The sequence below is a fragment of the Pituophis catenifer genome, unplaced genomic scaffold (genome assembly GCF_029215685.1).
Source record: "Pituophis catenifer annectens isolate HBS135680 unplaced genomic scaffold, rPitCat1.0.hap2 SCAF_6, whole genome shotgun sequence".
Classification (NCBI taxonomy): domain Eukaryota; kingdom Metazoa; phylum Chordata; class Lepidosauria; order Squamata; family Colubridae; genus Pituophis; species Pituophis catenifer.
Genome location: NW_027256886.1, coordinates 1,195,285 through 1,218,941, shown reverse-complemented (window position 1 = coordinate 1,218,941; position 23,657 = coordinate 1,195,285). Strand labels below are relative to the sequence as shown.

The window sequence follows — 23,657 nt, the reverse complement described above, 5'->3', positions numbered from 1 at the left end:
TTGATGGTTCTCACTGTCAGAAAATTCCTCCTTATTTCCAGGTTGAATCTCTCCTTGATCAGTTTCCATCCATTATTCCTTGTCTGGCCTTCAGGTCCCTTGGAAAATAGCCTGACCCCCTCCTCTTTGTGGCAGCCCCTCAAATATTGGAAGATGCTCTCCTGTCTCCCCTGGTCCTTCTCTTCCCTAGACCAGCCAGGCCCGGTTCCTGCAACTGTTCATTGTATGTTTTAGTCTCCAGTCCCCTCATCATCCTGGTTGCTTTTCTCTGCACTTTTTCTAGAGTCTCAGCATCTTTTTTATAGTGTGGTGACCAAAACTGGATGCAGGACTCTAGGTGTGGCCTTACTAAGGCTTTATAGAGTGGTATTAGTTCCTCCCTTGATCTTGATTGTATCCCTCTGTTAATGCAGTTTAGGATTGCATTGGCTTTTTTGGCTGCCGCTGCACACGGCTGGCTCATATTTAGCTGGTTGTCCACTAAGACTCCAAGATCCCCCTCACAGTCACTGCTATTAAGCCTGGTTTCCCCCAGTCTATATGTGTCCTTTTGGTTTTTCTTACCTAAGTCTAAGACTTTACTTTTCTCTACACTGAATTTCATTTTGTTAGATAGGGTCCAGGGTTCAAGTCTGTCAAGATCCATCTAACTTTATTGTCATTTTAAATATACACTAATCGGCATACTTTAAAGTGAAATTTTGTTGCATGCTAATATATCTTTTTTAAAAATTTATTTGTATTTTTTATTGAGAAAGTTAAAATACAAATTCCCCAAGAGAGAAAAAGAATAGTTTACCAAAAAAACATTATCAAAACTTCAAAAAAACATGTATTAAAAAAAAAAGAAATAAGATTTCACTTAACCTTTCTGTCTTTGTTCTTCTTTTAGTGCATGCTAAAATATCTTGTGCCCTCCGGGAAAAGCTCAGACAAGCCCTCCCCTAGTAACATCTTCCTGCAAAGTTAAGAAACCAGCTGTTTTCTTTTGCAGATGCAGCCCTGCCAGCAGACAGCGGGATACCTCATCCTGACACTTCTGCTCCTCTGGCAGCCCAGGAGAGCCTTCCAGGCACAGGGCATGCAAGAGGTAAATGGGGGAGGGGGGGAGGGGGCTGAGCCGACCCTCTGCCCGTGGTTGGCCAAAATCACTGGGTGGTGACTTTCTCTGTCCTGTGGCTTTCTTGCTTGGGGTGACCTCATGTGGTGAGAGTTTCTTTCTCGCCAAACTTTCCAGAGTTTTCAGATATGTTCACGTGTAATTGGGAAAGACCTTGGGAGACGGAGGAAGGGAAGTTAGCAAGGGAACAGACAGATTAGAGGCAGCTGAGCCCTCAGCTGCATAACGGATGGAGAAAAGAGGCTCAGAAGGGACTTTCCTTAGTTTCTCAGGCTGCAAAGCTGTCCTTTCAGACAGCTTTAAAGAACAGTCAGATAAGAAATAACTGAGCCTATTTGCATGATGGGTGGGGGGGAAAGAGGCTCAGAAGAAACCCTCCCTATTTTCTCAGGCTATAAAAAAGACAGTGGGAGATTTGTACTTTCAGATTTACAAGATTTTATTAATGGAGCTTGAAAACAGATAAGAGTAAGAATAAGATCATCTTTATTGTCATTTTTACTGGGGGCACACATTAAAAATGAAATTCCATGGCCTGCTCTCAAAAGTGTACACATACTTACATACATATAGACATGCTATGTACATACATATGTATATACCTACACCCATACGTATAAATACATATAAATGTTAATCACTGTCCATCTTGAATATATGGTGGAATTGGAAGTTTGAAAAGGTTGATACCGCATGGAACAGATAAGAGGCACCGTAGCCCACAGCTGCATAATGGATGAAGAAAAGAGGCTCAGAAGGAACCCTCCCTAGTTTCTCAGACTGTAAAACAGATGGTGGGAGACTTGTACTTTCAGACTTGCAAGATTCTATTAATGTTGGTTTAGGAAACAGTCAGATAAGAGGCAAGGAATATAAATCCATCTTCCACCATTCAGTCAGAGCTGAAGAATGGGAACAGGAGCCTGAGTGGCGCAGCAGACTAATGCTACAGTTAAAGGTAGTTTTTAGTTTCCAGCTGCCTGCAATTATCAGGCAACATCATCAGTGCTAGAAGGGAGTGGGGTTTGCTTTCTATTTATATACAATATAAGCTTGGAAGATGGAGATTGAACAGAATAACAGAATTGAAGGGACCTTGGATTAGACCTAGTCTAATCCCCTTCTCAAGCAGGAGGACCTATACTATTTCAAGACAGATCATTGTCCAGTCTCTTCTTAAAAGGAAGGATGAAGCAGCCACAACTTCTGGAGGCAACTTCTGTTCCACTGGTTAATTGTTCTCACTGCCAGGAAATTTCTCCTTAATTTTAGGTTGCTTCTCCTCCTTGATTAGTTTCCATCCATTGATGGAGCCTTGGTGGCGCAGCAGATTAAAGTGCTGTTAAGTAACACCAGCTGCCTGCAATTACTGCAAGTTTGAATCTCACCAGGCTCAAGGTTGACTCAGCCTTCCATCCTTTCTAAGGACCCAGATTGTGGGGGCAATAAGCTGACTTTGTATAAAATATACAAAAGTATGAAGGCTATTGCTTAACGCATTGTAAGTCGCCCTGAGAAGGGCGGCATATAAATCAAAATTAAAAAAAAAAAAAAAGAATGGCCCACAGCTGCATTATGCATGGAAAGGGAGGCTCAGGAGGAACCCTCTTTTGATGGGAGGTTTATTTTTTCAGATGTCCAAGATTCTGTTAAGGCACCTTTGCAATAAAGTAGAATTAGCTCACCTGGTCAAGTTTCCTGTTTGATCTACCTAATAAGACGGACATCATGCTAGCCTCAGTCAGGGTCAACATCATTTAGTGAGGGTGGCAGGAAGCAAAAAACACCCACAGGAGTTTTAAATAATAAAGTCTGCTGGCTGGGGAATTCTGGGAGTTGAAGTCCACAAGTCTCAAAGTGGCCGGGTTTGGAGACTTCTGGACACCCCCAGTTCCCACAACCATTTATTGTATGTTTTCCAGGAGATGTCTGCCAGATCTTTAGGCTGGAGATTTAGGGGAGACCTTGAGACCTTCTGCCTGCATAGCCACTGTCCCTCACTCTCCATCTTCTTTTATGTCACAGCAGCCCCTTGACCCCGCGCTCGGCCCTGGCCCAGGACGGCTTCCTCCTTCCAGGGAAGAGAAGTCCACGACTGACCTGGTGGCCAAAATGTTATTCCTGAACGAACTGGTGTCCTTGGAAAACGACGTCTTTGAGACCAAGAAGAAGAGAAGCTTCACTGGATTTGGTTCACCCCTCGACAGGCTTTCAAAGGGCCTGAAGACCAAGCAGAGGTAGGTGACTCCTCCTTCTTCTCCTCCTTCTTCATACTTGCTGCTCTTGAGGTGATTGATGACGATGTTCTCCATTCAGTCGTGTCCGATTCTTGGTCATCCTCTGGGCCAGGTGGTCTCTCCACCTCTTCCAGTCTTGCTCTGCTTCTTTGAGTTGTTCAGTGCTCTGGCTGGGGTCAGATTTGATGGTCTCCAGCCACCCTTGTTCTTTGGAGGCCTGGTTTCCTTTGACCGCTCACTCTTCCCAACACAACTGCTTTCTCCGATGAATTCTCCTGCATCACGGGATCAAAGTAAGGGAGACGCAGTTTCCTGATATTGCTTTCTTTCAATCAGAATGGAGCTGGAAGGGACCCTGGAGATCTTCTAGTCCAGGTGTCTCCAACGTTGGCAACTTTAAGACCTGTGGACTTCAACTCCAAGAATTCCTCAGCCAGCAAAGCTGGCTGAGGAATTCTTGGAGTTAAAGTCCACAGGTCTTAAAGTTGCCAACGTTGGAGACCCCTGTTCTAGTCCAACCCTCTGCTCAAGCAGGAGACCCTACACCATTTAAATTCAATCTCTTCTTAGAAACCTCCAGTGATGGAGCTCCCACAACTTCTGGAGGCATCTTCTGTTCCACTGGTTGATTGTCCTCATTTGTCAGAAAATTTCTCCTTAGTTCTAGGCTCATTCTTGTCACCTGTCTGGTTTGAGGTGGTTACTGCTAGGGAAATTGAGTTGGTGGAATTGGTTGGAAAACAACCCAAGACCACCCAAGAACATCCATGGGGTTAAGATCCTGCTTTGCAGCTTCACGTACGCATCTCCTTGAGTTACAACAGTTCAAAGTTCCAACAGCACTTTGAAAAAAGTGACTTATGGACCGTTGTTCACACTTACGACCACATGCTCCCCATGGCCTCCCCACGGTCATGTGATCAAAATTCAGAGGCTTGGCGACTGGTTCATATTTACGACGGTTGCTGTGTCTCGGGATCACGTGATTCCCTTTTGCGATCTTTTGGCAAGCAAAGCCAATGAGGAAGTTAGGTTCTCTTAACACCCGGGTTACTCACTTAACAACTAGAGTGATTCACTTAACAACTTTGGCAAGAAAGGTTGTAAAACAGGGCAAAAGTCATGTAACAACAGTCTTGCTTAACAACAGAAATTTACAATTGTGGCTGTAACTCAAGGACAACCTGTATTATTATTTTTTAAAAAAAATGATTTATATGCCGCCCTTCTCCGGAGACTCAGGGCGGCTTACAATGTGTTAAGCAATAGCCTTCATCCTTTTGTATATTTATACAAAGTCAGCTTATTGCCCCAACTGGGTCCTCAATTTACCTACCTTAGAAAGGATGGAAGGCTGAGTCAACCTTGAGCCTGGCGAGATTCGAACCTGCAGTAATTGCAGGCAGCTGGTCTTAATAACAGGGTGCTTTAGACCACTGTACTACCAAGGCTCTTATTTATGGTGGTTTCCGTTCAAGTCCCAACTAGATGTGACAGGTGTGGAATGAACTGGATGGAAACTCACCCGGGAAAGAAGCAACCTGAAATTAAGGAGAAACTTCCTAACAGTGAGGACAATTAACCAGTGGAACAGCTTGCCACAAGAAGTTGTGGGTTCTCCATCACTGGATGTTTTTAAGAAGAGGTTGGACAGCTATTTGTCCAGAATGATGTAGGGTCTCCTGTCTGAGCAGAGGGTTGGACTAGAAGACCTCCAGGGTGCCTTCCAACTCTGTTATTCCGCTATTCTGTTATTCTGAGGGGCTGCCCCAAAGAGGAAGGGGTCCATCTATTCTCCAAAGCACCTGAGGGCAGGACAAGAAGCAACAGATGGAAACTATCCAAGGAGAGAAGCAACCTGGAATTGAGGAGAAATTTCCTGACGATGAGAACAATTAACCAGTGGAACTGCTTGCCACCAGAAATTGTGGGAGCTCCATCACTGGAGGGTTTTAAGAAAGGTTGGACAATCACTTGTCTGAAATACTATAGGGCTTCCTGCTCAAGCAGTGGGTTGGACTAGAAGACCTCCAAGGTCCCATCCAACCCTATAATTCTACAATTCCATAAGATCCAACCTGGAAATAAGGAGAATCTTCCTGACAATTAGAACAATTAACCAGTGGAACAGTTTCCCTCCAGACGTTGTGGGAGCTCCATCACTGGAGGTTTTTAAGAAGAGATTGGACAGCCATTTGTAACAGAGCAGGAAGGGACTTTGGAGGTCATCTAGTCCAACCCCTTGCTCACGCAGGAGACCTGTACCAGGGATTCGAACTGCCGACCTTTCTGATCGACAAGCTCAGTAGGGGCTGGACTAGAAGACCTCCAAGGTCCCTTCCTGCTCTGTCTTTCTGTTATTCTGAATTCTATTTGGGAGCCAACTGAACGGAGGACCTGCAAGAATGACTTTTTTTAAGGCGTCAGCATGAAAGCAAATTGAGAAACGCCAAAGAGTGCAATTTGAGGAAAGGTTATATAAGTGCCTGTGTCACGGGAGGGGAAAAATGAGGACCGCAAATGGTTTTCAGAATGCTGGAAAAATAGTATTCTTGGTGTGGCTAGGAAAACAAATGGCCCGAGTGGAAAAAGAGCTGTGAAGAAAACCGAAAACGCCTCAGTGACAAAGCGGCTGTGCACTTGGCCTAGGGTGCCTGCGAAGGCTGCAGCTGCGCCCCACAATCGGAAGAATGTGGGGATTGTTGTGCGGTTCAGAGAGACGGGGGGCCAGAATGAATGTGGAAATGAAAACGGGTGCTTTTATTTGGGAAAGGGGCTTGCAAAATTCTGAAAGGATGCTAAAAAGTGAACGAACCTGGGAAGGGTGATGAATCATTATGCCGAGCTGCAAGCTTTGCTCTTTAGCAGCTTTCTGAGAAGTAAATGAATTTCGGAAATGGGGTTTTGTTCGCGGACGTTTTGCAAACAGAAAAAAAAAAAAGGAGGGGGACAGCACAAAAAAAAAATGGAGCTGGATGATGGAGCGTTTCGTGCAAAGCTGGAGCCGAAGGTCGATTTCTGAAGATGTTAAAAGCGGTGCCTGATGGAAATGAAACATTGGAGAATAAATGAAATTCCTTAAAGAGGGTCCAGAGCGGAAGCGAGAATCGAAATGCGATGGATGATGTTCCTCTGTTTGTTGAAGGCATCGAGGGATGGATGGATGGGTGGGTGCTGTGAGGGAAGGATCCTGCTGACCTTAGAGGTGTGTTGGGTGGGGACATGAAAATAGGTGTGCTTTTGTACCCAAGACTGGGGAGGGGGGAGGGGGAGGAGGAGGGGGAGGGGGAGGAAGAGGATGACTGTGTAGAGAGCCCTTGGTGCTCTCTGAGCTGGGTTGTTTTCTTGCATGCATTTCATGACCCAACTAGGTAACATCATCAGTGCTAGAAGTGCAGAGGGGTTTGCTGATGGAGAAGTTAATTCTACTCCTAATTTCATTTCATTTCATTTGATTAGATTTGTATACCGCCCTACTCCCGAAGGACTCAGGGCAGTGAACAGGCACAGAATAAAACACATAAATACAAAAGTTAAAAAACATAATTAAAACCAAATTAAATCATTTCGCCCGAGACAATTAAAATTCCCAATGATGTTCCGTAGTTGGGTCATGAGATATCTGCAAGTAAATAATCATGTTCAGAGAGCACTAAGGACCCAACAGTCCTCCTCCTCCTCCTCCCCCCCCATCTACATACCTCTCTCCCTTCTAACAGTGATGATGTTCCCTAGTTGGGTCATGAAACATCTGCAAGAAATCAACCCAGCTCAGAGAGCACCAAGGACCCCCCAGTCTTTCTCTTCCTCTTCCTCTTCCTCCTCCCACAAACCCCCCTCCCTTCTAGCTGATGATGTTCCCTAGTTGGGTCATGAAATGTCTGCAAGAAAACCTCCAACTCAGAGAGCACCAAGGACCCCACAGCCCAGCCCTGAGCTAGACAGATTCTCTTCCATGAGTCGGCAGGAAGGCCCTGGGGACGGTGGGGTCTACTCTACCCGCCAGGCCTGGAAGAAGCCCCCAGACTCCTCCTCCTTGACTGCTGTCTTTCTTGCAGGAAAGTCGTGCCGCTGCCAAAGAAGCGGTTTGGACTTCCTCTGGACCGGATCGGCGTGAATCGCCTGAGAAGCTCCAGAGTTTAGGAGAAGCAGGTAAGACCAAGATTCCCACCCAAAGCCCATGTAAGCGTGTGCCAGGCGCCCCCCCCCCCAACGGTCTCTTGCCAGGGGCTGGGGAGGGGGGCAGGAATGGACCCAGATGAAGAATTACGTTCCCGTTTTCCTCCTCCGTCTTCCATTGGTGGGAAGCTCTTGGAGGCTCCTCATGGAGGTCTCGACCTTCTCCCTATTCTAGGGCCACCTCCAGGGTTTTAAAAGCCTCTTGGGGGGAACTGCAACTGGGAGGAATCTGGGGGCTACGTGGGTCGAGTTTTCAAGGGACCCAAAAAACTGAATTGGCACCCTGGGCTAAATGGAAGTTTACTTTACTTTAATTATTATTATTTATGTTGTTATTTATTATTATTATACTATTTTATTTTATTTTATTTTACATTACGATTTTACTTTATTTTACTTACTTCATTTCACTTCACTTCTTTATTTTATTTTATTTATTTCATTTCATTTATTACTTTATTTTATTATTTATTTTTATTTGTATTTGTATCCCACCTTTATTATTTTTGCAAATAAGCCAAGGTGGCAAACATACTAATATTTCTTCCTCCTATTTTCCCCACAACAACAATCCTGTGAGGTGGATTAGGCTGAGAGACTGGCGCAAAAGCTACCCAGCTGTCTTTCATGACTAAGGCGGGACAAGAACTCATCGTCTCCTGGTGATTGGCCCAAAGTCACCCAGGCGGCTTTCGTGCCTAAGGCGGGACTAGAACTCACCTGGTGATTGGCTCCAAAGCTTTCATGCCTAAGGCAGGACTCGAACTCAGAGTTTCCTGATTTCTAGCTTAGTGCCATAACCAGTAGACCAAATTGTCTCTCTTAAACATTAACCCAGATTTGCATGCCGTGGCTAACACAGCCCTGATTGCGTAACTCGGTTTAGCCTGGTTAACGATATTAGCCAACATCAGGTGCCGTCTGGGTGCTGCTCCATCTGGGAGATTCAAACCAGAGGATTCCTCGCCAATCTTGCAAACCGAAAGCCTCGGATTCGATTCCTTCCATCTGCAGACGGGCTGGGAAAAATTCCTTCCATTGTGCTTTTCTCGTGGGTCAAAAGAGGGAAAGAATTAAATGCATCTTTTAATTCATTGGTTTAATCGCAATTTGTGTTTCTATTGAAACAAGCCTCCATAAAACTCTTTATTCCCACCCACTTGGCTTGTTGAACCCCCTCCATGGCCAGATGCAGCCCCCTCCTCCCAAATTCCCACCTACCCACCTGGTCTGCTACGAAATTTGTCTTCCAGGGTAGAAGCTGGAAAGCTCCTTCTGATTCAGTTTCCCTTCCTTTCCTACAGATTCCCGCCTCCTGGAAGGTCCCCCCAGGCCTGGAGAAAGAACCGCGGTGACCCTCCCCGCTCTGCTCCCCCCAACCCATTTCTTCCCAAAGACGTTGCAATTAAGGGAACCTTTTGTTAAGCTGCTTCCTCTGTAGTTCTTTGCCGAGTATTTCTGGCTAATTTCGTTCTGTTCACTGACGCTCTGTCCTCCTGATAAACAGGCACAGAAAGGCTGTGTGTGTGTGTGTGTGTGTGTGTGTGTACATGTACTATATAAGAATTGCATTGCATGCCATTGACAATAAAATAAAAGGATGATTTTAGGCATTTGTAAGGTTCCTGGGCGGTTGTGTTGATGTCCTTCTTCCCGGACCGATTCACAAAAGTTGTGAGCACAGTTGTGGAGGGCTACAACTGAAGCACTTTCCCAACTCTTTGCAGGTTTGGGTGGGTGGATTCTGGGAGTCACCCAGTTTTCAGCTGCCAAGGTTGAGAAACACTGTGGGGTCCTTGGTGCTCTCTGAGCTTGATGGTTTTCTTGCAGACGTTTCATGACCCAACTAGGGAACATCATCAGTTGATAGAGAAGATGACGTTACTGAGTTTGGTAATGAAACATCTGCAAGAAAGCCATCAAGCTCAAGGAGCACCAAGGGCCCCACAGTCCTCCTTCCTCTTCTCCACGAACCCCATTCCCTTCTAGCACTGATGATATAACCCAGTTGGGTCATGAAATGTCTGCAAGAAAACAAACCGAGCTCAGAGAGCACCAAGGACCCCACAGTCATCTTCCTCCTCCTCTTCTTCCTCCTCCTCTCCACGAACCCCATTCCCCTTCTAACACTGATGATGTTACTTAGTAGGGTCATGAAATGCCTGTAAGAAAATCACCTACCTCAGAGAACACCAAGGGCCCCACAGTTTGACCCTCAACTACACAGATCCTCTATTTTCCATTGAGAAAGTCTTCGGAGAGAGGCAGCATACAAATTGAATTAATAAGTAATAAATAAATAAAGACTCCCCGGTCACTCTACGTATCTGGTGGAATGAGCTACAGTTCATCAAAGAATAAAATGTCACCTGCATCATTCCTCATTGTAGCCATGGCCTACTCTATCTCCTGCAGGACGAAGGCCTCTTCCGGCCGTTTCCAACGCAGACGGTCCTGAGCTTCCTTTTGCCAATTGGACCCATAGTACTTGCTGATGTCATCACTCTATCTTGTTGTAGGTCTCTTTTGATCAAGTGGGATCCGTTGTCTGTGACTGCCTTGGTCCACCTGCCACCAGTTCCCCTTGCTACGTGATCAGCCCCATTTCCATTGCAATTCTTTGACTCTTCTGATGGGATCGTGTGCTTGTGTTCTCTGATCCACGCGTGGGGATTTCTATCTTCTCCTGGGATGCCGAGCGACTATCTTTCTTTGTGCCACTTGTAGCTTTTTTTTTTTTTAATTTGATTTATATGCCACCCTTCTCCGGAGACTCAGGGCGGCTTACAGTGCATTAAGCAACAGCCTTCATACTTTTGTATATTTTTACAAAGTCAGCTTATTGCCCCCACAAACTGGGTCCTTAATTTACCTACCTTAGAAAGGATGGAAGGCTGAGTCAACCTTGAGCCTGGCGAGATTCGAACTTAATTGCAGACAGCTAGAGTTAAATTACAATGCATTAGTCTGCTGAGCTATCCAGGCTCCTGGATTTTTGTATCAATTGTGAGATTAGTGTCCATGTTTTGCCACCATATGTTAGAGCAGGTAGAATGCACGGATCGAAATCTTCCCTCTATAGGCAGAGAGGGAAAGTTGTTCTTGAAAATTACGCTTAGCTTGCCCAGTGCCTGCCAACCCCATTGGACACGCCCTTCAGCTTCCTAGAATAAAATGTGCTAGGGAGGAAAAGGGACTACCAGGTTCTTTCTCATTTCTACTCCATTCTAGAATATCTTCTCCTAAATCCTCTGTTCTCATCCTGACCAATCTGATTATGGATACTCTGCTCTAGAATGGGAAGGATAAAAATTCAAGAAGAATTCCTTTTCTGGCCACTAGAGGGCAGAGCGCCCTTTGGTGAGAGAACCAGACATTCCCAATGTTGGCAGTTTCCAGGCCTGTGGACTTCAACTCCCAGAATTCTCATCAATAACCAAGCTGGGTCTGGAATCTGGGATTTGAAGTCCAGGCATCTGGAAATGGCCAAAATTGGGATCAGGGAGCTATGATCTCCCGATAAGTAGTCCTGAGTAGAGTAGAGTAGAGTAGAGTAGAGTAGAGTAGAGTAGAGTAGAGTAGAGTAGAGTAGAGTAGAATGCGGAATGGAATGGAATGGAATGGAATGGAATGGAATAGAATAGAATAGAATAGAATAGAATAGAATAGAATAGAATAGAATAGAATAGAATAGAATAGAATAGAATAGAATAGAATAACAGAGTTGGAAGGGACCTCAGAGGTCTTCTAGTCCAACCTCCTGCTTAGGCAGGGAACCCTATATCATGTCAGACAAATGGTTGTCCAATCTCTTCTTAAAAACTTCCAGTGTTGGGGCATTCGTCTGGACTTACGACCACAATTGGGACTATGATTTTTGGATTTTTGTTGCTAAGCAAGACACATGTTAAGTGAATTTTGTCTCGCTTTATGACATTTCTTGCCACAGTTGTTAAGTGAATTGCTGCAGCTGTTAATTAGGCAGTCCTTAAGCGAATCCGGCTTCCCCCATTGACTTTGCTGGCTGGGAAAGTCACAACTGGCTGTCACTGCACCCTGGGATGCTGGTTGGGAAGCAGCTACATTTTGATCATGTAACCATGGCGACGCTGTGATGGTCGTAAGTGTGAGGAGTGGTCATTAATCAAGTAACAACCATGTCACTAACAACAACTGCAGTGATTAATGCACTTAACATCTGTCTCACTTAAGAAGGGAAATTCTGCGGTCAATTCTGGTTGTAAATCAAGAATTACCTGTATCTTTCATCTTGTCCTGCTTTTGCCCCTGTATGAAATGCAGTCTTGAGTATTTCCTGTGGTCTGAATATTGTATAAAACTCCACCAGGACAGTTCTCTGGCCACCACACTACAAACAAAAGAGGTTGAGACTTTGGAAAAAGTGCAAAGAAGAGCAACTAAGATGATTAAAGGCTTAATATAAGAGACTAAAACATACAAAGAACAGTTGCAGGAATTGGGTAGTCTAGAGAAAAGAAGGATTTAGGGGGAACATGATAGCAGTCTTCCAGTCTTTGAGGGGCTGCCACAAAGAAAAGGGGTCAACTTATTCTCCAAAGCACCTGAAGGGAGGACAAGAAGCCATGGATGGAAACTCATCAAGGAGAGAAACAACCTAGAATTAAGGAGAAACTTCCTAACAGTGAGAACAATTAACCAGTGGAACAGAAGTTGCCTCCAGACATTGTGGGTGCTCTATCGCTGGAGGCTTTTAAGAAGAGATTGGACAACCAAATTTTCTGGAATGGTAGAGGCTCTTCTGCTCGAGTAGAGGGTTGGACTAGAAGACCTCCAGAGTCCCTTTCAGTCCTAGCATTCTATGATTCAACCTGGAACTAAGGAAAAGTTTCCTGACAGTGAGAACAATTAACCAGTGGAAGGGCTTCCCGTCAGCAGTTGTGGGAGCTTCATCACTGAAGGTTTTTAAGAAGAGACTGGACAGTCACTTGTCTGAAATAGCAATAATAAGAGCACTTAAGACTTATATACCGCTTCACAGGGCTTTTACAGCCCTCTCTAAGCGGTTTACAGAGTCAGCCTCTTGCCCCCCAACAATCTGGCTCCTCATTTGACCCACCTCGGAAGGACAGAAGGCTGAGTCAATTTGGTGATATTCGAACTGCCAAATTGCAGGCAGCCAGCAGTCAGCAGAAGTAGCCTGCAGTACTGCACTCTGACCACTGCACCACCACAGCTCTTGGCATAGGGTCTCCTGCTTGAGCAGGGGGTTGGACTAGAAGACCTCCAAGGTCCCTTCCAACTCTGACGACATTCTGTGTTCTTCCAAGTTGCATCTGTTTCTGTTTAGTGGCCTTGTATTTTTACACGTGTCAGCTCATAACCAGAAACAGAAGCTGGAACATCTGGAGCCCAGCTGTTGCACGTCCATTGGGTGTGGTGTATTTCCAGAACAGCTACACACACCCCAGTTGCACCAGAAGCAGGAGCTAAGGAGACCCACTCACGCTTGCAAGCAGATGCATCTGAAGGCCGCCATCACCGGATGGGCACAAGATGTTAAGATGGCTTAGGGTTTATCTCTGTTTGTGGTTTAGTGGGATGTCTGAGCCCAGCATAAGGGGTGAGTTTAAGAGTCAACGTAGAGCAGTGGTGTGCAACCTCTTCTTCACCACGGAACCCCTTTAAATACCTTTTGTGGCCACGGATCCCCAAGACTTAACTCGAGATTTAAATCATAAAGAGGGGTCCTTGATGCTCTCTTAGCTTCCTTGTTTTCTTACAGACGTTTCATGACCCAACTAGGGAACATAATCAGTACCACTGAGGAGTGGCTGCTTGCTGTTAGCTTATATTCTGGTGGCTTGCTTGTCTGTGTTGGTGGGGGCGGTCATAAAGATTCTTTGGTTCGGCTGTTTACTGATGCCTCTTTGGCAGTTTCCTGATTGGGGAATTGTTTACTAGATTGTCGGTATGGTGTTAACAGCAAACAGCATTCCTTACTAGCACTGATGATGTTACCTAGCTGGGCCATGAAACGTCTGTGAGAAAACAAGCAAACTCAGAGAGCACCAAGGACCCCACAGTCCTCCTCCTCCTCCAAGACTTCGCGGACCCCCTGGAACGACAACACAGGAGGTGGCGCAGTGGTTAGAGTGCAGTACTGCAGCTACTTCAGCTGACTGCTAGTTCAGCAGATCAGCGGATCAAATCTCACCGGCTCAAGGTGGACTCAGCCTTCCATCCTTCCGAGGTGGGTAAAATGAGGACCCAGATTGTTGGGGGGCAATATGCTATTTAGTATACTGCCTTTGGTGTAAGCTGCCCAGAGTCCTCGGACAGTGGGCGGCATAGAAATATGAATAATAAATAAATAAATAAATAAATAAATAAATAGATAGATAGATAGATAGATAGATAGATAGATAGATAGATAGATAAATAAATAAATAAATAAACACAGCCCCCACCCCAGGCTCTGAGGACCATAGGCTGAGAACCAATGATGTAGTAGAGTATGCGCGCAGCAGATGGTGGAACAAGCTGTATGAAGATAAGGGCCATGGGTGGTCCCCCACTTTTATTCAGATCTGCTCCCAGATTCAGGACCGAGTATTCGAAGCCTCCGGTTCCCCGGATGAAGAAGAGCTGGGATCCAACTTCTAGAAGGTCTCTGAGGCTGGTCAAAATCTATAGAAAAGGAAGTTGCATTCTCCAACCACAACAATTGTCAAAAAGACAACCTGGAAGATGGAGATTTCCACCACAGCCTGGGTGGCATCCCTGGGACACTTTTCAATGCGATGCTTGTGGCACAGAATGGCAGACTTTGGCTCTTCTCCCTCCCTCTCTCTCTCTCTCACACACACACATAGGACCACACAAACAACATTTGCACGTTAGGGCACACACAAGCACGCTTGCCTGATTCCACAAGGTTGAAGCAAGACTTCGTTGAAAAGAATCAGGCTCTTACATCATTTGGTCCTTCCCTGAAAGCAATCTTCCCTGAGCCCCCAGGGAGTAGAACTGAGCTGTTGGGAAACCGTTTGTTTGCCATAGAAGGGAATATTTGTGGCTCAGAGGCAGAGGTGGGTTGCAGCAGGTTCTGACCAGTTCTGGAGAACCGGTAGCGGAAATTTTGAGTAGTTCCAAGAACCGGTAGTAAAAATTCTGACTGCCCCCCCCCCCCCCACATCTATTCTCTGCCTCCCAAGTCCCAGCTGATTGGGAGGAAATGGGGATTTTGCAGTATCCTTCCCCTGCCATGCCTACCAAGCCATGCCTACCAAGCCATGCCACACCTAGTAAGCCACACCCATATAAGTAATCATAGCAGTATTAATAGCTATATTAGCTTATTTATAATCACTTTTTTTTTTTAATTTGATTTATATGCCGCCCTTCTCCGGAGACTCAGGGCGGCTTACAATGCGTTAAGCAATAGCCTTCATCCTTTTGTATATTTATACAAAGTCAGCTTATTGCCCCCACAAACCGGGTCCTCATTTAACCTACCTTAGAAAGGATGGAAGGCTGAGTCAACCTTGAGCCTTGGAGAGATTCGAACCAGCAGTAAATTGCAGGCAGCTGTGTTAATAACAGGCTGCTTTAAACCACTGTAGTACCAAGGCTACATTTATTCATTATACTAGCATACCTATAGTCATAAACAACGTCCATCTGTATTTGCACATAACAATAATCCACCTTCATCTAACCTCAACCTCTTCTCTCTAACCATTGATAAAACCGATCCCACATTGAGTACTTCTCTGTATCTCCTTTATCTTTTATTTTCCATGTCGGTCTATCCATCTCTGCACCATCCAATATTTTCTGAATTATTCTTTCAGCCTTATTAAGATACCACCAAACCCCCTTCCCTTCTAGCCCTGATCAGGTTACCTAGTTTGGTAATGAAACGTCTGCCGGAAAACCACCAACTGAAAGAGCACCAGGGAGGAAACAGCCCAGGCTGCCCCACGAGAGGCTGAACTTCTCCAGCAAATCCGTTCTTCTCACCCAAGAAGCCAATTTGATCCCAATCCCAGCTGAGAAACTTTTATTCTCTCTCTCTCTCTCAATCTCTCTCTCTCTCTCTTCTCTCTCTCTCTGTCTCCCATCGAGGCTATATATAGATATCCTGGATTACGGCTATTTAACCATGGTTGGAAATGATATGATCAGCATTAACTAAGAAGTTTTGGGACACAGCAGAATTTCAGTTGCAGCTCAGCTGGGACCTTGGAAAGAGCCCGCTGGGTTTTCTCTCACGGCTGACTTCTTGAGTTTCCCCAACAATTCCCAATTACTTTGGCATTTCCGGTCACTTCTAGGGATGGGGGATGAAATACCAGGGAAAGAATGGAGCTCAACTTCCCCTAGACACAAAGGGCTGCCCCAAAGGCAAAGGGGTCAAACTATTCTCCAAAGCACCAGAAGGCAAAACAACATCTCAACATCTTTTTTTCCCTGAATATTGCAACTGAATATTTCATCCGGTTTTGGTCACCACACTATAAAAAAGATGCTGGGACTCTAGAAAGGGTGCAGAGAAGAGCAACCAGGAGGATTAGGGGGCTGGAGGCTAAAACATAGGAAGAACAATTGCAGGAATTGGGTGTGTCTAGTTGAATAAGAAAAAGGACCGGGGGTCCACTTATGATAGCAGTGTTTTAATCTTTGAGGGGCTTTTCCAAAGAAGAGGGAGTCCGGCTATTCTCCAAAGCACCTGAGGGCAGGACAAGAAGCAACGGATGGAAAGTAATCAAGGAGAGAAGCAACCTGGAGTTAATGAGACATTTCCTGACAGAACAATTAGAATAGAATAGAGTTGGAAGGGATCTTGAAGGTCTTCTAGTCTAGCCCCCTGTTCAAGCAGGAGAACCTATACCATTTCAGACAACTGATTGTCCAGTCTCTTTTTTAAAACCTCCAGTGCTGGAGCTCCCACAATTAACCAGTGGAACAGCTTGTCACCAGAAGTTCTGGCTGCTCCATAAGAAGAGACTGGGCAGTCATTTGTTTGAAGTGGTTTAGACTCTCCTGCTCGAGCAGGGTCTAGATGACCTCCAAGATCCCTTCCAACTCTGTTATTTGAAGAAGGGCAGATTCGCAACATATTGTTTCTGCCTCTTCTGTGATGGACAAATCTTATTCGCTCTGCTTCCACCCTGGTTCTGAAAATGCATTTCCCAAATCTTATAGCCAAAGGCTCTCTTTCCTTTCTCTTGAAGGGATGGGATTGATCGGTTTATATCCCACCTTCATTATTTTTATAAAGAGCTCAAGGTGTGGCCTCCTTCCTCTTTCACTTTTCCCAACAACCACCCTGTGAGGTGGGCTGAAAGAGAGAGAGAATTGCCCAGTCCCCCAACCGTCTTTCATGTCTAAGGCGGGACTAGAACTCACCATCTCCTGGTCATTGGCCCAGTCACCCAGACAGCTTTTGTGCCAAAGGCAGGACTAGAATTCACAGGCTCCTGGCGATTGGCCCAAAGTCACCCAACTGTCTTTCATGCCTAAGGTGGGACTAGAACTCACCGTCTCCTGGTCATTGGCCCAGTCACCCAGACAGCTTTTGTGCCAAAGGCAGGACTAGAATTCACAGGCTCCTGGCGATTGGCCCAAAGTCACCCAACCGTCTTTCATGCCTAAGGTGGGACTAGAACTCACCGTCTCCTGGCCCAAAGTCCCCCAGCCGAGTTGGGTAGGGAAGGAAAGACAGGCCACTCTGTTCTTGGGCCACATGGCATGATCTGGAAGCCGCCACCATTTCCCGAGCAGCCACATTGCATCATAACTGGTCGTTAAGCAAGGACTACCTGTATTCAAGTCTCCAGGTTTGGCCTCAGCAGTGGGAGAAGAAAAGAGAGAAAAATGAGGATTTTGACTGTCTTTGATGGGTTGACACTTCTGCTATATCAGCCCCAAATCGGATTGGCCCTTTTGGAAGGAGTCTCAGGCTGCTGGCTGATGTTCAGCCGGTTGCCAGTGTCCAAGACAGATGTTGCATTATCAAACCCTACATTCCCCATCTTTTATGTCTGCCCTACATTCACACACACACAGACACACACACACATGTGATTTCTCCTGGTTGAAGGGCATTGTGTTCTTCTCAGCCTCATCCTTCAAAAGCATCCAAATTAAATTTCAATTTTATTCCCTAATCCTGGGCATTGAGCCAGACCTCCCAATTCTCTGCCCTTCTCCAATTAACAGCTTCTCCATCCCATTGTCCATTCAGGAAAATGTTGAATAATCCTGCGTCCCTCCCCTCCCCGAAGAGAAGGAACCTTGCCATGCATTTCTCCAATCCAAACACCTGCAGTCAATCACACAGGAGCCACCACGGGGGGGGGGGGGGGAGGGGGGGAAAACGCGACCCGTCCTAGCTGGCCGATGAGCTGGATTTTCTGCAATTGACTTTAATGAGTCCGTTTCATCCTGCCTCCTCCATCAATCCTCCTTCTGAGGCGCTTTCTCAATTCCCATTTTCCTAGTCTGGACTGCAGAAAATCCGGTTGGAGCCACAGGGAGAAAAAAGAAAATGCGGCAGCCACTGAAACAGATGGAAAAATCAGCCGAAGTGGGGTGGGTGGGAAATGGCTTTAAGGGGAGACAAAGCTAAGCAGGCCCTTTATGCACACAGACACACAGAAAAGGGAGGCTTTGAGGAGTGACAGGAAGAGGTTTTTTTTGTTTGTTAACAACGCATAACTTCAAGATTCTCCTCTGGGGAGCTTCGGAAGTCCTGCGCCCGGGCTAAGAATATATTGCCCTTCCTGTTTGCCTGCTGGCTGCCAACTCCTCTGGCAGGGAGCAGCCGTTGCAGTGGGTGGAAGCGCCTTCACGAGAGACCCAGTCTGGAACGGAGGAGGAATTTCCTGGCAGGGAGCACAATCAGTCAGCTTCCCTCCGGAAGTCGTGGGTGCTTTTAAGAACCATTTGTCTGTAATGGCCTAGGGCCGAGCAGGGGGGTGGACTAGAAGACCTCCGAGGTCCCTGCAGAGCTACGATTCAAAAGGGAGGGAGGGAGGGAGGAAGGAAAGGAAGAGAGAGGGCAGGAGGGAGGGAGGAAGGGAAGAGGGAGGAGACCAATGGATGAAAGCTCATTAGAGGAAGATTTAACCTGGAAAAAAGGAGGAATTTCCTGACCATCTGAACAATTCATCTTTGGAACAGCTTCCTTCCCAGAGCCGTCAGTGCTCCGTAGACATCTTCAAGAAAATTTTGGCCAACTGGGTTAGTATAAAGACAAGAGGTTGGACTAGAAGACCTCCACAGTCCCTTCCAGCCCTAGAATTTACGAGTCAGCCAAACCCAGGACAGGGGACGAGGTGCCCAGTCTACCGGCAAACATAGAACACAGAATATATAGAACATATATTGGCAAAAAATCCGGCTCATTTTTTTGGCTTCCCACTTACAGTAGGGATTCTTCTTAGGACGTCTGCTTTCAATCTCCGCTGGGAAATTACGCCATGCCTTGGCTGTGCACACACCCATCTTTCCTGCAAAGGAAGAGTGAAGGATTGCCTCATCTCCATCCAGCCACATTTCATTGTTGGGCGTTGTGTGAAGCCAGCTTAGTTAAACCGGGTTAACTGAATGAAATTAGGTTTATAAAGGGAGCTAGCTAAATACAAGTGTTAACCTGGCCTGGCCTAACTCTCCCTTTTAAATTTTTAAATCATTTGATTTGTTTTATAAATTGGGTGTTTTAATCTGTGTTTTCGGCCAAAATATTTAATAATTTTAAGGGACTTTTAATGTTTGTGTTATCTGTATTTTATCTTGGCTGTTCACCGCCCTGAGTCCTCTGGGAGTAGGGCGGTATAGAAATTTGATAAATAAATAAATAAATAAACCGCATCCGTCCAATGTGCTTAAACCAAAGTAACCTTTTTTCTAGGTACATACAATATCAAACAGGCTGGATTTGCAGAAGAAAACAAAGCCACCAAAGACTAACCAGGATTAATGCTAACTAGGTTTAACATGTGGACAGTATTTACCTGATTGGTCTTTACCTGTAATAGTTAAATACATCAATCAGGGGTGAAATTCACTTGCCTTCCCTACCAGTTCGCAAATGTGCGTGCACCAGGCCTACTATATACTATTTCAGATAAGTGACCGCCTAGTCTCTTCTTAAAAACCTCCAGTGTTGGATCACCCATAACGTCTTGTGACGAGCTGTTCCTCTCAGCCTGGCAGGAATGAACTGAGTCAAACACAAATGCGTCAAAACTCGGGTTTTGCTTTCCATAAACAGACCATGGCTTCAGAACGCGGAGAGATAGCTTAAATCCAAGTCCATGTAAAGTCAGTGCTGGGAGCATCCGCCTTCCAGCGCTGCTTTTGAGCCTGTGGCCCCACCCCCCAATTGTCCGGCTGCCACGCCCCCCAGTAGCCAGCATCTGGCCGCTCCTGCCCAGGGGTGAAATCCAGCAGGTTCTGACAGGTTCTGGAGAACCGGTAGCGGAAACTTTGAGTAGTTCGGAGAACCGGCAAATACCACCTCTGGCTGGCCACAGGAGCGGGGAGGGAATGGGGATTTTGTAGTATCCTTCCGCTGCCACGCCCACCAAGCCACACCCACCAAGCCACGCCCACAGAACCGGTAGTAAAAAAAATTGAATTTCACCACTGATCCGGCCCTCAAAGAATCCCTCATGGTGGCAATACCGCCGTTGCCTTCTGAGCCATTCCATCTGCGTAGAGCTGGCCAGTAGATCATCAATGTCTCAGCAGCCGCAGGGCATCAGCTGGGCAATGCAGGAGAAGCTGGGAGTCATGGGCCACACACATCAGAGATGCATTCATATCCCGTTCCAGTACCCAGGAGGCTTCGGTGGTAGGGTAACCCTTCCACTGGACTAGGTACTGGAGCTTACCCCGATGTAACCGTGAGTCTAGAACCTTATCTATTTCGTAATGATCCTGTCCCACAGGTCCCAGGGGTTCCAGTAGGGGTCTCATCTGAGTGGCCTCTACAGGCTTTAACAAGCTACTCAGGGGTGAAATGCTCCCGGTTCGGACCGGATCGCCCGATCCGGTAGCGATGGGAGGCGGGTGGTTCAGAGAACCGGTAGCAAAAATCCCTGCACCTCCCCCCATGCCCAGCTGAGCCGCGTGATCATCAGAGGCTTTTTTTTTTTTTTTTTACTTTTAAAAGCATTTTTTTCTACAACCTCTTTGGCCGGAAAAAATGCTTTTAAAAGTAAAAAAAAAAAAAAAAAAAAAAAGCCTCTGATGATCGCACGGCTCAGCTGGGACCGTCAGAGGCTTTTAAAAGCATTTTTTTTACAACCTCTTCGGCTGAAGAGTGTAGGAAAAAAAATGCCTTTAAAAGCCTCTGAGGATCCCAGCTGAGTTGCTTGATCGTCAGAGGCTTCTAAAAGCATTTTTTTTCTGCAACCTCTTAAGGTTGTAGAAAAAATGCTTTTAAAAGTTAAAAAAAAAAGTTGAACACGCCCACCCAGTCACATTACACCCCCACCACCACCAAGCCACACCCACAGAACCGGTAGTAACCAATTTTAGATTTCACCCCTGAAGCTACTGTGGAACACACGATGCACCCGGCCCAGTAAGGACGGGAGCTTCAGTTCCACAGTCACGGGATTGATGTCCTGGATGATAGGGAATGGGCCTAGGTATTTTAGGCCTTGTTGTGGCCCCGCCCTCTGAGCCTGTCCCATCGGAGGAAGAAAGCTCCGAGCATGAGGAAGAGGAGTCAGCCAGGCCTCCCTCTCCAGGCCCCTCCCCTCTGGCATTGTCTCAGGTGCCGGCCGAGGGAGAGGAGATTAGCAGGGAGACAGGTGGCTCGGATCAGAGTGACGGAGAAACATCATTCCTGGACGCACGCCTCCGAAGGCGTGATAAACGATTGCAGCAGCTTAGGAGGCGTGCTAGGGATTAGAACTGAGTCACTGGACCACACCCCAGAGACTATATAATAGAGGGTGGTGGTCAAGGATCCTTGTGACGAACAAAAGTAAACCTTGGATAGTCACTAAAGCCTCGTTCGGAACTGCGGAGAGAAAGATTTATTGTTGTCGGACATTTGGAAGCTGAGTATTTGTCTTTCTGTTTTTCTGTGAAAATAAAGGCACTTGGCAGACGGTGTGTCTATCGCTGCCAAGTTGGAGATAAGACCTGGGTGCGTTCCAAAGTGTTTCCTTAACCCTCGGCTGGCTGTGTTTGTGTGTGTGTGTGGACGGGGACAGATCAGGCCTAGCTTTTTACATGGTACCCTCAGTTTGAGGTGCTTAGTTGACAAATACACTAGGTCACCCACCCTAAAAGGTCTATGTGTTGCCTGCTTCTTGCCAGCCTGGACCTTATAGGTTTCGGCCGCTTTTTGTAACACTTTTTCACTGCCCCCCCAGACGTCCGGTATCATGCCTGCCCTTTACTTTGAGGCCTGGGGGTCATGAGTCTACTCGGGTATAGCCACAAACTCCATCCCGTTGACCACTCAAAAGGGGGTGAATCCAGCGCTCCCGTGCACCGCGTTATTATACGCCACCTCCGCAAAGGGGAGGAGGCCTGCCCAGTCCTTCTGCTGATAGGAGACATAGCATCTTCAGATAGCATTCAGTCATGGCGTTGGCTCTTTCGTTGGCCCCATTGGTACTGGGGTGAAACGCTGAGCCTTGGGTGGAGCCTATCAGCTGGATAAAATCACGCCAAAATTTGGCGGTGAATTGAAACCCCCGTATCTGAGATGATACGTCGGGGCACCCCATGGAGACGGTAGATATGCCCAATGAATAGTTTAGTTAGCCGCCATGCCGATGGTATCTCAACGCATGGTACGAAATGGGCCTGTTTCGAGAACAGGTCTATGACCGTCCATATAACTGTATGCCCATTGCTCTCTGGCAGATCCACTATGAAGTCCATGGCGATATTCTCCCACAGTCGGACGGGATCAGCCATGATCTGTAGTAGGCCTAGCGGTTTTCCGGGCAGCACCTTTGTCATTGCACGTTGGACAGATCTGTCCTCGATCTCCAACCACATACGAGGCCACCAGAACTGCTGTTTGGCCAGGTGTAACTTTTTAAGGAACCCAAAATGGCCAGCCTGCTTTACGTCGTGCAATGCTGTAGCACCGTGGGCCTAAGGGTAGCCGGAACATATAACCTGTCACCTTTCCAGGCTAATCCGTCTTGATGAGTGCGCAGTGCTTGGGTCTCCAAGAGCCACAGGTCGTTCAACGATGCTGCTTGCAGTTCCTTTGTGAGGCCATCACCAGGGATTGCACCAGCCACCCGAGCCACCCGGGCATTGGACGCATTTGTGTTCGGCTCAGTTCATTCCTGCCAGGCTGAGAGAAAGTCAGCACTGGGAGTGTCCGCCTTCCAGCACTGCTTTTGAGCGTGTGGCCCCACTCCCCAATTATCTGGCTGCCATGCCCCCCCTCCCCCCCAGTAGCCAGCATCCGGCTGTTCCGGCCCTCATAGAATCCCTCATGGCGGCAATCTGGTCGTTGCCTTCTGAGCCGCTCCGTCTGCATAAAGCCGGACAGCAGAATGTCGATGTCTTGATGGTTGCAGGGCATCGGCTGGGGTGTAGAGGCCTGGCAGCCGCAGGGCATCAACTGGGCAATCCAGGAGAAGCCAATCATCACGGGCCACACATGTCAGAGGCGTGCCTGTTGTTGCAGAGGCGCTGCCTCCAACTCCGCTCCGGCTGCCGCCATTCCTGCCACCCCAGCCATCGCCGTTTTTGCCATGTCACTTCCCCCCCCCAGGTATGGTGAGCCCTTGAAAAGGGCTCGACAGTTCCACTGGTTAATTTTCCTCACTGTCAGGAAGTTTCTCCTTGGTTCCAGGTTGCTTCTCTCCTTGATTAGTTTCCATCCGTTGCTTCTTGTCCTGCCCTCAGGTGCTCTGGAGAATAGCTTGACTCCCTCTTCTGTGGGGCAGCCCCTGAGATATCGGAACACTGCTATCATGTCTCCCCTGGTCCTTCTTTTCATTAAACTAGACATACCCAGTTCCTGCAACCGTTCTTCACGTTTTAGCCTCCAGTCCCCTAATCCTCTTTGTTGCTCTTCTCTGCACTCTTTCTAAAGTCTCAATATCTTTCCCCCCCCTTTCTCTCTCACACATAAATACATA

At 46.8% G+C, this 23,657-nt stretch overlaps 1 protein-coding gene across 1 annotated transcript; it reads left to right on the top strand.

Annotated features, from left to right (window-relative positions):
- Nucleotides 1-994: 994 nt before the first annotated feature.
- Nucleotides 995-7,500, top strand: OSTN (osteocrin). Its single transcript, XM_070945639.1, has 3 exons — nucleotides 995-1,090; nucleotides 3,146-3,357; nucleotides 7,416-7,500. The coding sequence occupies exons 1-3, from the start codon at nucleotides 995-997 to the stop codon at nucleotides 7,498-7,500; spliced, it is 393 nt and encodes a 130-aa protein (XP_070801740.1).
- The last annotated feature ends 16,157 nt before the right edge of the window (nucleotides 7,501-23,657 follow it).

Bases quoted from the DNA above. Each gene is read 5' to 3' on its own strand.
- OSTN (XM_070945639.1), top strand. From the start codon at position 995: ATGCAGCCCTGCCAGCAGACAGCGGGATACCTCATCCTGACACTTCTG. The intron at 1,091-3,145 runs GTAAATGGGGGA...TTTATGTCACAG, and splicing joins AGGCACAGGGCATGCAAGAG to CAGCCCCTTGACCCCGCGCT. The intron at 3,358-7,415 runs GTAGGTGACTCC...TCTTTCTTGCAG, and splicing joins GGCCTGAAGACCAAGCAGAG to GAAAGTCGTGCCGCTGCCAA.